This window comes from Plasmodium reichenowi, chromosome 14 (genome assembly GCF_001601855.1).
Source record: "Plasmodium reichenowi strain SY57 chromosome 14, whole genome shotgun sequence".
Lineage (NCBI taxonomy): Eukaryota > Apicomplexa > Aconoidasida > Haemosporida > Plasmodiidae > Plasmodium > Plasmodium reichenowi.
The window spans coordinates 381,672-384,725 of NC_033659.1; the positions used below are offsets into that span (position 1 = coordinate 381,672).

The 3,054-nt window shown below is 14.6% G+C and overlaps 1 protein-coding gene across 1 annotated transcript; it reads right to left on the minus strand.

The window, feature by feature from the left end:
* Window positions 1-946: 946 nt before the first annotated feature.
* Window positions 947-2,112, minus strand: PRSY57_1410000 (hypothetical protein; the record flags this gene model as incomplete). Its single annotated transcript, XM_012909717.2, has 2 exons — window positions 947-1,145; window positions 1,307-2,112. 2 exons carry the CDS (start codon window positions 2,110-2,112, stop codon window positions 947-949), a joined length of 1,005 nt encoding a protein of 334 aa, XP_012765171.2.
* Between the last annotated feature and the right edge of the window lie 942 nt (window positions 2,113-3,054).

The window sequence follows — 3,054 nt, forward strand, 5'->3', positions numbered from 1 at the left end:
AAAAAAAAAAAATAAAAAAAATATTTTAAAAAAATTTATTTATATATATATATATATATTTATTTATTTTTTTTTTTTTTTTTTTTTTTTTTTATATATATATGTATATATATATATATATATATATATATATATATATAGATATAAATTAATTTTGTTTATATGGTTTTTTTTTTTTCATTTTTTAATTTTTAATATCAACTTATGATTTTTATAAAACTTTTATAACTAAACCTTTTAGTGAAATATATATTTAAAAAAAAAATAAAAAGATAGGAATTTATTCTAAATAAATCCTTATTTTTTATTAATGTTTTATTTATTTATTTATTATTTTTCTTTTTGTATTTTTTTGACCGTCGATATTAAACGTTTAATAAGAAATATTAAAAAAGAAAAAAAGAAATGATATATATTATATAAAATAATATAACAAAAATTTTAATAATAATTCAAAAATTTATATATATAATCTGAAAAGATTTTTTTTTTTTTATTTATTTAAAATTGATATGTGAGAAACATAAAAATATATTGGACAAAAAATATAAAAAAAAAAAAATAAAACTAATAAGGAGAAAAAGGAAAAATAACAATCCTTTATTAATTTATATATGTAATTTTATATGAATATGTTAAAAAAAAAAAAAAAAAAGAAAAAAAAAAAAGAAATGTATATATTTGTCTATTATAAATAGACGTATATTTAAAAAAAACGATGTGAAGTGGGATATAATGGAAAGCTACATAAACATATGTATGTATATATATATATATATATATATACTTATTTATTATTATAACAATGTGTTTCATATAACTCAATATATGTATTAATTTATAATTATATATTTATTTCACATTATTCTTATAATGCATTACCATCTTTCTTTTCATTTTTTTGAAGATGGAAATATTTTTACGAAATTAGTCCTTTTTGTACATTTTAGAAAATAAATTCACGCTTTAATGTAATTATTGACTGCATAGGATTAGAAAAGATAAAATTGAAGAATAAGAAATATTTATTTGATTCGTCTACTCTATCGAAAGATAAATAATTAAAATGTACATTTCTCTCTTTGTCTACTTTTACACTGAACTTTCTGTTTGCGCTTAAATTATCATAAACATATTCGTAGGTCCTAAAAAAGAAAAATAAATAAATAAATAAAATATTTATATGAATATATAAGAATATGTATACATAAATTTGTACATTAAATAATTAGTATATATATATATATATATATATATATATATATATATATTTATTTATTTATTTATTTATTTATTGTTTTAGTACTTGTCCTTGAAATTAAATATAGGGGTAAATACATTATTGTTATACTTTAAAGAGAGGCATACAGAACCATCATATTCATTATGCATATTTCTCTCAACAATAATTTTGTTATTAAAACTAATATTATCACCGTGTTTATTATAATATTCATATAATTTACTTTCTAAATTTAAAAGAGCTTTTTCACTTTTAAAATCATAATGTGCATTTAAATAGAAATTATCAAAGAATTGAAAAAAACTTATCCTTTTCAAAATATCTATACTATTAAATTCTCCTTTAATTATTGTATTATATATATTAGTATAAGCATTAACATAAACCATTTCAGGTAATTGATAAACTACATTAGCTCCAAAACCACTATTTTTATAAAAGGGTATACTAATATCCAAACCTAATTCATCTATACAAAAAAAATTATTTTTATTGTATTGCATAAAATTGGTAAATATTTCTTGATCTAATATATTAGTTTTTTCTTCATTTTCTTTATTTTCTTTTTCATCAACCACTTTAACTGGTACTACTTCTTCTCCTTTTTCTTTTATACTAACATTTGCATAAATACTTAATCTATCTTTATATAATCTTTTTCGAAATTTTGTATACAAATTTACTTTTTTTATATTGTCTTTTAAATTCTTATCTGATTTTGATACACCCAATGTATTATAAAAATCTATCAAATCTTTTTTAATTTTATTAGAGCATAAACTATACTTCTGATTACCTATTTGTACATTTATACATCGCACATAATACACCAGACAACAAATAACACACACCAAATATAGTAGGGACATTATTAATAACTATTTTTTTTTCTTTTTCGTTTTTTTAAAACAAAAATTATAAAAATAATATTATTTAAAACAACAAAGTATTTATATTATGTTGCAAGGTAAAATATGCAATAAGTAAATAAAATTATAAATATATATATATATATATATATATATATATGTGACATAAAAAAATAAAATAATAATAATAATAAATCACACAAATTTATTAAATATTATTGTATGCCATGTAATTATTTATTATAGCATCCTCTTAAAATATATATATATATATATCTAAAACAATAAATATATTATATGTACATTATATATATATATATATATACATAATTTTTCTTTTTTATCATATTATATGAATAAAAAAGGTGGTACATATATATATATATATATATATATATATATATATATATTCAATATATGTATAATATAACCTTAAAAATAAACATTATAAGTCAAAGACTAATGTAATGTAATGGTGTATAAATAAATATACATATATATATATATATATATATATATATATATATATAAATATACATAATTAAATATTACATATTTGTTTATTAATATTCAAAAACTAAAAACATTTAATAATTATAATATTATTTACATAAAAATCTAAAATATTATATAAAGAATTGAAAAGAAAAAAAAAAAAAAAAAAAAAAAATATATGTATAAATAAAAAAAAAAATAATATAAAATATTATGATATATAATAATGAAATTATTTATAGTGATAAGGAGAATAATAATATTAAATATTAATATTATATCATTATTACTATTTGTATTTTTCTTATTTTGTATCATATACATAAAGGTTATCTTTTTTTTTTTTTTTTTTTTTTTTTTTTTTTTTGGTTTTTTTTTTTTTTTTTTTTTTTTTTTTTTTTTTTTAAAAAAAAATTTTTTTTTATTTTTTTTTTTTTTTTGTTTAAA